Genomic DNA, 12,309 nt, shown 5'->3' on the forward strand with positions numbered 1-12,309 from the left:
GTACTTGGACAACTGAATAGCCACGCAAAAGAATGAAACTGGACCCTACCTCAAACCATATTTAAAAAATGATCCCAAAATGACTGATTGACTTAAATGTAAGAGCTAGAACTAGTAGATTACTGCACTAAATAACTACAGTAGTCCCCCTGTTCCAAGACCCCCAATGAATACCTGAAATGATGGATAGTATCGATCCCTATTTATGCACTGTTTTGTGCTATACATATTCACCTTTTCAATTAAAAGAAACACTTACGGCTTCTCTTTAGCATATCCAGATTGCCAGCATACTACTGTTCTGCCTTGGGGACATTATGAAGTAAAATAAGGATTACTAGAGTACAAGCACTGTGATGCCTCTACAGTCGATCTGAGAACCAGGAGGACCACTAAGTGACTAATGGGCAGGTAGCATGTACAGCATGGACACACTGGACAAGTGTGATTCAAGTCCCAGAAAGGGTGGAGGAGTACAGAGAGAGATGTCATGCTACTCAGAACAGCATGCAGTTCATTTCTGGACTTTTCCACTGAACATATTAGGACTACAGTTGACCACGGTTCATTGAAACTGCAGAAAGCAAAACCGGGGGTAACGGGAGACTACTGTAATTACCACTCAGCTGACCCACACAGATATGGATTGTATGTTTCTCTGTGCCAACTTCTCTGCTCGACATGTCTGCACACATGGAGCTTATGGTCCCCACACCATGACCTTCTGAACCTAGCACAGAGTTTTCAAAACCCCAAAAGCTTAGGTCTCTGATCTAAAAGGTCCTCTAAAGAAAGCCCACAACCTTAAGAATCTGTCCCCTTCCTGGGACTGAGGCATAGGTAAAGGGAGATTGCAGGACTCCTGATTCTTATGAGAGAGAGAAAGGGTGAGGGAAAGAGTGACGGCAGAAAGAGCGGGTGGGGGGGGGGGGGAGGGGGGGAGAGAGAGAGAGGGAGAGAGAGAGAGAGAGAGAGAGAGAGAGAGAGATCCTTATCTTATTATTTATGATTTGATTATCCAAGTGCCTAAGGTTACCAGATTGCCTATCGTGTAGCCTAGAAAAGCAAAAAAATTATAATTTAATTAGCTTCTCCTCAGCCACCTCTCTCTGCGCAACACTAGCAATTATCTCTGCTCTATTTTAGAGGTCATTCACAATTATGAATTCAATGCTACAATGCTAATCTGTTGCAAAATGCAATTGAGTGTCTTGCAAACCATGTGGAACTTAATAGAGTGAATTAAAGGCTTGTTAGAGAGCAGAGCTGCAGGCCACAGGCCCTGACAAATGAGAATGAAGTAGATTAGACCAGTGAGGAGACAGGCAAGAGAAAACCAGCAGGAGGGGCGGACGCCTTGAGAATACTTTAAATACCAAAGGGTTAAAAGAAGCCTTTGGGTAAAATAGTTTTGGTATATTTTTGCAAAAATAAAGCTTTTTAAGAGATTGCTGGAAAAAACACACAAAACAAAGGGTGTTTCATTGTACTATTACACAATTTTGACAACACAATTAAGCTATAGTCAATACTTCTTTTGTTTATTCCAGGAATTAGTGCCTAGTTGTAGTTATAGCCCAGGTATTTTGAACTAAAAAGTGAAAATAAACTTAATTTTATAATTTCCAGTTTAATTTTAAAGGTAAGGGTCCAGACAACTTTCTTTACTTTGAAAAAGGTAATGTATTTACTTTCAGTGAATGTATTTACTTTGCGTCCTTTCTCTAGTACCAGCTGTTTCAGGTGAGGGAGCCCTGGGTTCCTAACAGCCACCTCTCCTCATTACGCATCCTCAGCCATGGGCAGGTGATGGGTTGTTATGGAAACACAAGTAACTGTAACAGAGGCGACATTCCCGAGCCCTTTCTAGATATCAAGCACTGTTCCAAGTGGTCCATGTGCATTAACTCACTATTCCTCACAAAAATACTATAGCATGGGTGCCACTGTCCTTCTTCAACTGAGGAGGAAGCTGAAACTTGGAAAATTAAATAACTGGTCCAAAGCCACAGAGCTGGTAAGTGATGATGACACTGGGCTTGCACTGAAGCTGCAAAGCCCAGGCTCTTTTCCTTGATGCTATAACATACCATGGGGATTGGACTTGACACTTTGCAGGAGAGAACAGTGTTTCTCCTTAAGGAAAAAGGATGTTTCTAGGACTTTCCCCTAAGCCCAGACTCACCTGGCCGTGTTTAGGTTCCGATACAGCTGCCCGAGGGACTCCAGCAGCTGCCCCTCCATCTCCCGGTCCCTGAGTCGCTGAGCCAGGGCCAGCCAGTGCTCGTGGTAGGTGATGCATGCCTCAGGGTTTGGGGACACAGAGCTGTAGAAATGGCAGAGGGATTTGGTGACCTGAAGCTGACCTGAACATAAAGCAGGGACATGAATGAGATGACCTGAGACAGGAAAAGGGCAAAACGTGCTCTAACACTTTGCTCTCAAGCTGCCCAGCAGCAGGGGACATACTCACTCTTTAGGTGCCGATGCCTTAAGCCAAACAGCAAGGCCATTTCATAACAAAGGCGCCCACTGGCCAGCTGGCATCCACACACCAGGACTTGGGCCAACCAGAGAAGCACCTGTACTAATTCCATGTCTGTCTCCACACTGGCCTGGAGTTGACAATAGAGTCGGACGGCCTGCAGGAAATAGTCTCTGGCTGGCTGCTGGGCCCAAGATTTAAGGGAGAGATGGCCAAGATTAGCCAAAGTCACTGCCTGGTTACGCACATCCCCCACCTCCTGGGCCCCGTTCAAGGCCCGGAGATAGCTCTTGGCTGCCCTGTTCACCCGGCCTTCACCTTGAAGTGCAAGTCCCAGAAGGTTCTGGACTACCCCCTTTTGGATAGCATTCTCTGTCTCCTTCAGGGAGTGTAGGAGTGGGTAGAGGATGTCCAAAGCCTTCTTCACCTGGCTGGCTAAGAGATAGGCCCATGCCAGGCAGAGGGCAGACTCGAAGGCTTCCTGCTCCCCCAGCAGCTGCCCTAGCACCAAGGCTTGGCTCAGGTAGTAGATGGCACCATCAGGAGACCTGTGTTGGAGGTACACTCTGGACAGGATGAGACACAGGGCCCTCTGGGTGCGCCGATCTGCCTGCTCCTCACAAGCGGCCAGCGCCTGCCTGAGCGCCGGACAGGCCAGGGGGGAAACTTCATTCCAGCTTGTGGAGGGAACGCGGAGGAGCTTGGTGGCATTCTGCAGGGCCAGGTGGACCTGCCAAACCGGAAGGGACATCCCTTGGGCACTCTGGGGACCACGTTGCCGGACAGAGGCCACTGCAAGATGCGGAAGGTATTTCTTATCATACAGAAAACTCAGGATGGTGGCCACAGCATCCGAGGCGGGAGGGTGTCCAGAGAGAAGCTGCAGCCGTTCCGCGAAGGGCAGAACCTCCTCATGCCGGCCGAGGCTTAGGAGCAATCGGATGGCCAGGAAGCAGGCCCGGGCCTCCAGGGGGCAGCTGCCCGATGCAATGCCCTGGCGTAGCACGTAGGCCACCACATCGAGCTCGTTCTTGGCACTGGACTCCCGGTCGGGCAGGCAGGCCAGCAGGGCCCCTGCCTTTTCCAGCAGGGCCGAGCCTTTGTGCCTTAGCCTCTGCCGCAGGTAGATGGCAGCCACGTTGATGTACAGAGCAGCCACCAAGGACAGGTCCTCAAATGCCCCGTTGAGAATGCGGATGGCCTCCTCGAAGTACACCCTGGCCTGGGAGAGCTTGACCTTCCTGACGCTCAGCCGGCCCAGGAGGAAGCAGAGCCGGGCATGGGCCCAGGTCATGTGGCTCCGCTTGGCCCACTTCCTGGAGGCCTCCAGGTAGACCACCAGCTCGTCCTCCTCGGAGAAGCTATAAAAGGAAGACGTGAGGAAAGAGAAGGAGAAATCATAGAGGCTCTTCAAGTGGTCAGCGTAACCCTGGTGATCCAGGAAAGCCAAGATGGGGGCGAAGGTCTCGGCCTCCTCCTCCTCCTGACCGGAGTTCAGGTCCATGAGCAGCTCCGGGTCATCCAGGTCGTCTGGCTCCGGCAGGTGATAGCTGTCTGAGGCGGCGGAGAGGAGCTCCTCCAGGCTGCAGTCCTCAGAGCTGCTGGACCGTCCGGAGCCCGAAGCCTGCTGCTCCTCCCAGGCCCCCCCAGGCCGGGCCTCCTGGAAGCCGTCAGGCTGGGACGCTGTAAGGGACAGCAGAGTTGAGCGACGCCAAGCCTCTGCAACTACAGTGGCCGGTGCTTGGCAAGTGGACAGGGTGCTGTCCCGAGGAACTGGCCATCAGGGTCAGCATGATCTCTACTCACCGCTCAGATCGTTTGGAAGATTCTGGATGGACTCGAACCCACCTGGATAGAGATGAAGGACAGACCGGGGTTAGGTCCTCGCGGGCCACCACGCCTGTGCCTGCTGGTGTACCCCAGACAGTCTGGGGACTTTGTACTTGAGCTTCAGACCATCAGCATCTTTAAGGAACTGGGCAGAATTCTCTCCTTCATCGTCAGTTTAGAGTGGCTAAAACCTAAATATGATCTTACTTAACCCACTCGCTTTACAGCTGGGAACTGAGTTGGAAATGAGACCCAGAGGCAGAGAAGAAAAGCTGAACACATCAGCTCTATGCCCAGAGGTGTGGGGGTGGGGGACGATGAACTCCGAAGCCCCAAATCGCTCAGCCGTTTTACGACAGAGCCATGAACAGACCCCCAAGTGCAGCTCACTTTGCGGCACATGGCATCGCCTCCTGTTCCCGTGTATCCCAGATCCCCCCTTCTTCCTTCCTCTTTCATTCATCACCCGGCCGCTCAACAGACACTGATTTAGTGTGTATGGTGTGTTTTGACTGGACGCGGTGACCAAATGTGACTAATGAAGAAAAGAGAGTGAAGGTGCATCGGAGGGTGGTGGTCTCGGGGTGGGGGAAGAGGGGCGATGTAGATGAAAGCACAGTCTTCGGCCCTGTTTCAGACACTTTGAGTTTGCAGTACGTGGAAAAGCTCTAGACAGAGAATTCAATAGATCGGGCAGGAGAAAAGTTGGCAGAAGGAGACTGAGAAGGCACAGAGAGGAAAGTAGACACGGAGACGCGGGTGCCTTATGGTGCCACCACTTAATGTCACAAAAGTGAAACAAGACTAGGTGAGAAGCAAGACGGCCTTGTGAGTTTGGCAGCAGAGAAGCGAACCCTCTTGACTAGAGCAGCCGCTAGGGAGCTGTGGAGGCAAAGGCCAGACGCGCTCCGCAGACAGGGGCTGCTCCAGGAAGATTCTGCCTCTTCCTGGCAGGGAAGCAGCAGCCCGCTCGGGGCTCTCCAGTGAACTTGAGGACGTCAGGCCCCTCACCAAGTCAAGCCTCAGACTCCTATTCTCCGGGGATGGCTTTCTCTGCGAGTGTCATTGCAGATACTTGAGATCTGCAACCCCTGAGGGGGAGGAGGCCCCATAGGCAAACACAGGAGAGCTAGGTGTTCATGCGCCCAGTCCTCAGTGACTTGGAGGACACAGCCATTTCTCTCCAGGCCAGGACCATGGAGAGCACAAACAGTGCTTGAGCCTCCAAAGGTGCTCCTCTAGAAGAAGAATTGCAGGAGGCACTTCTTCCCTGGGCATAGGCCTCGGGGAATGGAATTTACCAAGAGGATGTTCCCTCTGCTGGCTGCCTTGGTGCCAGGAGCAGCCGGCACAGCCACAAGGCACAGCTCTGTGTCCAGCTGAGCTGCACTCCTGGTCTTTAGATAAGAGGCAATGGGCTGCCTGGAACCTGCTCCTGGATCTCTCCCAACCAATGGGAGAGATCAATGGTTGGCAGATACCTTAGCTCCAAGTCTGTGGCCACCCTGCCCCATGACACACCCCAAGTAGTCCTTAATTTTTCAGATCTCAGCCCCCACCTACCAGGCAGCACCCACAGTTTCAGAATCCTGACAGCCTGGTGGACAGTGTGACGGCAGGGCTGGAGCTACTGTAGAGCCAGGTGCTCCTCCCCTGCTAGAGAAAGATTCCAGCTCCCACCTCTGCTCTGGGGGCTGACCTAAGGGTCCCTCCTGCAGAATCTCTGGCTGTACCCATGAAACATGCCGCCACTAATCTTGCCACATGAGAGTGGACACAACATCACCATCGCTGAAGAGCTGGGAGAAACAAGAATCCTTCCTCAAACCACTGTCCATGGGAGAATGGACTTCCTGACACAGAGCAACAGGCCCTCTCCAAAGGCAGGGAAGGGCGTGTCATTCATTCACCCTGTCAATCACCTGACACTGCTGAAAGCTGTGCTAGGCACTGAGACCCCTCACCCACCCAAGTCTAATGTACCCAACAGTCCAATGTCATTTGTGTCAGGGTCAGTGTGAAGGTAGGGATTGTGTTGACTAGAAAATGGGTGTAGGCAGTTCTTTTCCTGGCTCAGGCACTAATTCATTTGGGCCTCTGTTTCTCAATTTGTGAAACTGGAAGAAAAGTCATGTTTTTAGGGTCCTTCCAATTGTAACATTCTATGCCCCCACCTTTACCGTTGGGGACCTAGACTTGCTTCAGCCCTAAAAGGAGGGACCACAGCCACAACTTGGGGAGTCTTTCTTCTCCAGGATTAGAATGGAAGGCTCAATATGGCTGACCTCCCAAGTGATAGTTGAGTTGATGTCAACATGTCTCACTGTTTCTAGGCAACAAGTCCCACCAAATCCAGAACTGCCTGAAATCTCAAGTGAAAGTGCTGCTAATCAAATACTATGCAAGTCATCAACTGAATAGTAACCACAGCCCCAAATTCCTGGGTGGGATTAGCATTTAAAGATACTCTATTCCTGGTTGGAAACATTCTCTTAATCTTGAGGAGCCTGGGCTTTCCCAGGGGTTGGAGGAGCAGACACTCACTAAGCCGGTAGACAGACGTTATGTCAGTTTGAGCAAGCGCGTGAACGAAGCTGGTGCTCTCAGCTTTCCCGTCACTTCCCAGGACTCCCAGAGAGCATCTCTCCTCATCACTGAAAAAGGCGGAGTTCTTGCTCCTGTATTGAGACAAAAGACATGGACACAGATCAGTGAGAGGTTCCAGGCATGACTCCTTCTCCCTCTCTGTGAGGATGTAATGAAGGACATGAGAAGCCATCACCCATGTGCCACAGCTAAAATCAGACTCTGCCTCGCTGTTGTACAGTGTATTAATTTATGGCTGAGAAGAAGGCTGTTAAAACTCCATCCCCCAAGAAAAACAAAGCCCTTCTCTCGACTCCTTCCCTTTCTTCAAGACCATGTGGTGCCTATTTTTAATGGCAGAAACAGGAATTGGTTTTCCTGATTGTAAGGGTTGGAAAGGAGTTCTTCATTAAAAGAAGTTTCTTTGTTAGGTTATTGTAAGAAAACGCTAGGGACAGGTGACACAATCTAGAGCAGTGATGGTGAATCTATGACACGTGTGTCAGAGGTGACACACGAACTCATTTTTTGGGTTGATTTTTCTTTGCTAAATGGCATTTAAATATATAAAATAAATATCAAAAATATAAGTCTTTGTTTTACTATGGCTGCAAATATCAAAAAATTTCTATATGTGACACGGCACCAGAGTTAAGTTAGGGTGTTTCAAAATGCTGACATGCCGAGCTCAAAAGGTTCGCCATCACTGATCTACAGGGACAATGAAGAAAGCATGGCTATGGTCAGAAGGGACCTTTTCCAACTGCTAACATCAGATTCCGTGGCACAGAACAACAGTGTCACGTAGCATCGAGAGAGAAATAAAATGCTAAAGAGTAGAAGTGGGTAGAAAAAGGGCCGGGGGCTGGAAGAAATAATCTTATATAATAAAAGGCTAATATGCAAATGGTTGTGATGCTCTCATGCTGTAACGACCGATCAGCAGGAGGCTGCATACGTGGAAGGCGCGGGTGAGTGGGGCTGCATGTGCAGCGAGGCCGGGGGACATGAGGCTGCGCCCCCCACCCGGCATTGTCCAGGGACATGACGCTGTTATTGTTTATTTATTAATAAATTTATATATTATTTTCATATACATTTTACTAATTTTCTTTCATCTCTGACACTTCTATTATAGAGAAAGGGCAAATAGCAATATTAAAATATTTCCTCTAATTAATTCCCTTTTAATGTGCACGAATTTTGTGCACCAGGCCACTAGTTATAAATAATAAGGATTTTTATATTCACCCTGTCTTATAAAACAAACTCGCTTATTAGAGATTTGTCTTAGACTCAAAGAATTTGAAAACTAGAGGTGCCTTAGAAAGTGTTCAATCCAGTATCTATCTGAACACTTGCTAAGATGTTGTACTTATAAAGTTGTTTTTTTAACCGCAGAATCCAATTTTAAACAGAAATAACCTGGAATCCTAAGAGTTCATAACAGCCAATAATTTGGGGTTGCTTATTATCAATTGGACACTGTTATGTCATTTAAGATACACATCTGCCCTATGAAGCACCTACCCTTTGTCCCCATGGCTCAGATAGGTGCCGTCTGAAAGCCAGTGATGAGGAAACCAGCAGCTAACATGAACTGCTCAAGGCCACACACTAATTAGTGCAGAACTGGCATTAAAGCTGTGTCCTGACACCTGGCCCAGGGTTCTTCCCACGACACTTGCTGATGCGCCGTCTCTCTGGCCTGGCCTCTGATTCTCTATGAGAATGCTCATTCTCAAAAGAGCATCTGATGGAAACCTATGACTAAACCTATTTGAGATAAAAAGAATTATACCATCCCAATTTCTGTAGAACTCTTACATTTTACAAAGGATTCCTGAATTTACTATTTCATTTGCCCTTCCTAACGGCCCTGTGATGTAGATACTTTTATCCATATTTGGGGATAAAGATTCAGAAAGGTTCAGAAGGACACAGCTAGAAAGTGGGAAAGCTGAGACCGAAGTTGAGGGCTCCTGTCTCAGCATCCACTGCCTCATGGCTGATCTGCTTATGACCTGAGGCCCAGGTATTTGGAGAGGCCAAGAAGGTAGGCAAACTCTAAGAGTGGTTTCCAGCATGGAGGGGGATGAGAGGAGCTTTCATTGATTTTTTTAGAGCGAGAGATAGAGAGGTGGAACCATTGATGAGAAATATCAATCATCTGCCTCCTGCACGCCCCCTACTGGGATTGAGCCCACAACCCAGGCATGTGCTCTGACTAGGATTTGAACCAGGGACCTCTTGGTTAATGGGTTGACACTCAACCACTGAGCCACACTGGCCGGACAATCTTTATTTAAATTTATTTTTAAATTTAGGCATTTAAGTATATAAATTTCCTTTAAGTAACAGTATTAAAATGAACTATATCTATTACAATGGGAATACATCCTAAATTTACAAAGTCATTTGAGAAAAAAGCCAGCTACAGGAAAAAAATAATTTTATATAAACTTTTAATTACACAGAACCAAAGAATGCTTGCTTATGAACAAATGCCTAATTTTAAAATGTCTCAGACTAAGGAATGGAAACATATGTATCACCTTCAAATAGAGTTTGCCTCTGGGGTGGGGATCTGACCAGAGGATGAGAGTGGGAAGGGAAAAGGCGTCTTCAGTTAGATCTAAAGATATGTTTCTTTAAAACACACACACACACACAGAGGTCGATTTAAAAACAAAATCATATTATTTTTTAAAGGAAGGATGTGGAGTTCTGTCATTCTCAAAAGCTCTGAGATCCCTGAAGCCGCTCTGGCCAAATGCAAAGACGGACTGGAATGCCTGCCAGTCATAAGAACTTGTCTTCCAGCTGCTGTTGCTGTGAACTGGGGAGCTGGTATTGAAATCTGTGCTTTAAAGGAGGAAAACCACATATCTGCTCCTGTGGACAAGCACAATCCCTTTCCCACGTGTCAGACAGCAAATCTGACTCCGAAAAAAACAGCTTTGATTGATAAATTAATTAATTAACACATACATACACACACACACACACACACACACACACACACACACACACACACACACTAGGGAGTAGTATACCAGACAGTGGGGGAACAGGTAGGAAGAGGATGGAGACTTCAGCAAATGATGGACCATCTTCAGAAACCTGACACCAAACAAACATGGGCTAAGAGTGACACCCAGTGGCCAAACACCAGCACAGCCCACAGGAATGATTCCCAGGACTTCCACCCCTGGCTGCTGCTTGTGTCCAGGATGTTTGTGGGGTCCTCCTGACTGCTGCTTCAGGAAGGTCTGTAATCCAGAGAGTGCCTTGTGGGGATGCAATGAGCCAGTTCCCCTCTCCTCCCCTCCTTGCACCCCTCCCCGTCTCCTGGCTCATTTTCCCTTTCCCTACCACGTGTGCAGTCTCTGCAGCATTGGGTCTCACAACCTGACAGGTGTAGGACAACAGAGGACACTGTGGAAATAAGGAGAAGGTCTCATGCCACCACTGTGGTACAGGGGCTGATGTTCTCCAGGGTGAGAGTGTATCCCCGACAACTGAGCAGCTAAAACGGGAAACATGAATTTCGTGGCACTGTGTCATTGTCATTTGGGACAAGGTATGAGGTGAAGTCCAGATATAATTTATCAAATCTGACATTTGCCCACAATCTCCTATTAAAACTGTCTCTCAAAGGTTACCACCCACAACAGTCACAGCAATAATAAGCTCTAACACATTCACCACACACACACACACATACACACACACACACACACAGTGTCAGGCACCACCCTAAGTACCTGACATGTATGAACTCATTTCAACTCATGCCAATCCTATGAAAAAACATGATCACTGTAAGCAATTTACAGATGACAGAACTGATGCGTAGAGAGACAAGTCCACATCCCAACAGTCACAACGGGTCAGCGCATGGAGACAGGCGGAGCTCGCATGGCCCTGAATGCCTTTCTAGCGGTTTGGCTCTGAAAGTCTTGATTGCTAAGCTACGCTGTCTCCCATGACCAGTGACCTCGCAATGACCAGTGACCTGCTAGTGACCAATCCCAAAGGCCTTCAATCGTGTTAAGCATCACACACACACCCTCCCCTGTGGCTGGTCCTTCCCTCTCAGCAGGCTCCCCCGTCTCCTATGCTACTTTCCTCTGCTCTGTAACAGACCTTGGTGGAAACACTCATTGGATTTAATGCCAGGATTCTGGGGTTCCAGACCCAAGGCCCTGAGTCCAGCCCTCTCACTCTTGGGCCTTCACTTCCCCCACCGTAAAATGAGGGTGGTTTGCCCAGCGGTCTCACCTTGGCCGCACACTGGCCCCACCTGAAGCACTTTCATAACCAAAGCTGCCCAGGCTCCACCCAGACCAATAAGATAGAACCTTGAAGGGTTGGACACAGTTGGTCCTTAGCAGTGCCCTCTCCTCTCTATACCCCCGCCCCTTCCCAAGGGCCACCAGCCTCTGCCTTCTCCCTGGTCACAGGTCCTCCCCGCCCATGCACGCCTCACCCAAAGCCAAGGTCAGCTTCCTAGAGAGAAGTTCCAGTCGCAGCACATCAGATATTCTCAGTGGCTCCCCATTCCCTGCCAGGTGAAAGACAGGCTGGCCCAGCATTGCTAGCCTTCCCCATGACGGCCCGTGAAACCGTGGCGGCACCAGTGCCCTCCTGGTAATCTGCCTCTCCCAGGACAGGAGTCGTTCCGCCACATCCCCTCTCTTTGCCACCTGCCACCTCCTCTCCCCATTTACATCTGCTGAGATGTCTTACATCGTGCAGAACTGAACTCAAATGTCACCTTGTCCATGAAAGTTCTCTTGCTACCCTTTCCTCCTTGCAGACGCCCAGAGCACTCCACCTGCTGCAGGAGCTCAGTGGCTGATCTGTCTGGTCTAGAGTTCCTTGGGATCCCACATTTCTGCGCAGGGAAAATGACCTTCTGTCTCCTCTCCCACAAAAGACAGGGCTTTGAGAGAGCTCTGCCCTGGATCCACTCTCCCCGGGGCTCTTTCCCACAAAACAGGGGGACCCAGTCTGAGTGCTCAGAGCGGAGACGTGGGCCATGTCTTCCTGGTGTGCAGTCTCTGATAGCAGCCAACTGCGTTCCCTCTCACTTCCTGGGCCCAGGCTTCCTACCGTTTCCTGTCCCCGTGCAGGAAGCTGCCCCAGAGAGCCTGGGCAGGCAGTGGGGGAGCAGGCTGGCCAGCTGCACCCAGCCCAGCCCTGTGGACCGAAGGCAGGAAGGAGTAAAAGATGCATTCCACAGTCCGGCCCAACACCAACGTCACACGTGACACTGTCAGCAGGCAGACCTACATGGAGGACTCTCCACTGACCAAGCTGTAAACTATAGGCCCCTGGGAGTGCACATCTCTTGATGGGGCCCCTCGATTAGATCCGATACGTGGCCGAATACAAGGACCAAT

At 49.4% G+C, this 12,309-nt stretch overlaps 1 protein-coding gene across 7 annotated transcripts in view; it reads right to left on the reverse strand.

Annotated features, from left to right (window-relative positions):
* The window catches only part of SH3TC2 (SH3 domain and tetratricopeptide repeats 2), a 96,142-nt gene that overhangs the window by 13,705 nt on the left and 70,128 nt on the right, over positions 1–12,309 (reverse strand). For 6 of the 7 annotated variants that reach the window (XM_059698844.1, XM_059698843.1, XM_059698846.1 and 3 more), the window contains 4 exons: positions 6,860–6,993; positions 4,292–4,333; positions 2,474–4,168; positions 2,186–2,366 (listed from right to left, as the gene is read on the reverse strand). In XM_059698844.1, the coding sequence (XP_059554827.1) occupies positions 2,186–2,366; positions 2,474–4,168; positions 4,292–4,333; positions 6,860–6,993 (2,052 nt within the window). The remainder of the gene's footprint in view (positions 1–2,185; positions 2,367–2,473; positions 4,169–4,291; positions 4,334–6,859; positions 6,994–12,309) is intronic. The other variant, XM_059698850.1, reaches the window with a different exon arrangement.

The sequence above is a fragment of the Myotis daubentonii genome, chromosome 5 (assembly GCF_963259705.1).
Source record: "Myotis daubentonii chromosome 5, mMyoDau2.1, whole genome shotgun sequence".
NCBI classification, from domain to species: domain Eukaryota; kingdom Metazoa; phylum Chordata; class Mammalia; order Chiroptera; family Vespertilionidae; genus Myotis; species Myotis daubentonii.